General features: G+C 28.7%; 1 protein-coding gene across 1 annotated transcript; it reads right to left on the bottom strand.

Annotated features, from left to right (window-relative positions):
• Positions 1–472: 472 nt before the first annotated feature.
• Positions 473–635, bottom strand: Tsp_15007 (protein YIPF5; the record flags this gene model as incomplete). The annotated part of the gene is made up of 1 exon (XM_003370056.1): positions 473–635. A coding segment is annotated over one exon (163 nt), but the record flags the coding sequence as incomplete, so codon positions are not given.
• Positions 636–752: the final 117 nt, after the last annotated feature.

Genomic DNA, 752 nt, shown 5'->3' with positions numbered 1-752 from the left:
TTCCTTTACGTCGATGAAACTCCGTATATCAAAACAATATTAAGAATAAAATTCTTTCAATTTTCAAAATCAAATGACCAGTTCCACACCACTTACCATGCTTTACAAAATAAATAATTAAACGTCCATTTCTTAATTGAAAATATTTTTTCAGAAATTTGCATTTATTACAAATAAAATTTTCAATAACAAAGCCATAATAAACAATAGCAGGTTTTTACACTATGCCTTTATAAATTTTATCCCTATCTCAACTTAATTTATTAATATTCAGCAGCAAATTGTATTTCAAATTCAGATTGTAGCAGAAATTGACAAAATGTGATCACCGTCAAAATATTTAAAACATAAACATGCTGATTTTGTTGGAAAAAAATTGTTGCAACAGAAATTTTTTAGATACAGCAGAAAAACGTAAGAAATATTTCATACTGTATTGATTAATTCAAGAGTATTTAATATACTGAACACGTCAAAATACTGCTAATAAAGCAAATACACCATATAGCAAAAAACATGGATATGCAACAAGCATCCACTGATTGTTCATTACAAGTGCGGTAACAAACAGCTTTGAAGCAGATGCACTACACCAAAGAACGGCAAAAGCAGAAATTGCCAAGCCAACTGTATCCCTTAAAAAATGAATTTGAAACACTTAAAAACAATTTTAAAAAATTACTTGAAAGAAAAAATGGCAGCTACTGTAGAAAGAAGTACCATTGGCAATAAACAGTAACCCACAATGCTGA

This window comes from Trichinella spiralis (assembly GCF_000181795.1).
Source record: "Trichinella spiralis strain ISS 195 chromosome Unknown Scfld1261, whole genome shotgun sequence".
Lineage (NCBI taxonomy): Eukaryota > Metazoa > Nematoda > Enoplea > Trichinellida > Trichinellidae > Trichinella > Trichinella spiralis.
This window is presented reverse-complemented; position numbering and strand designations above follow the sequence as displayed.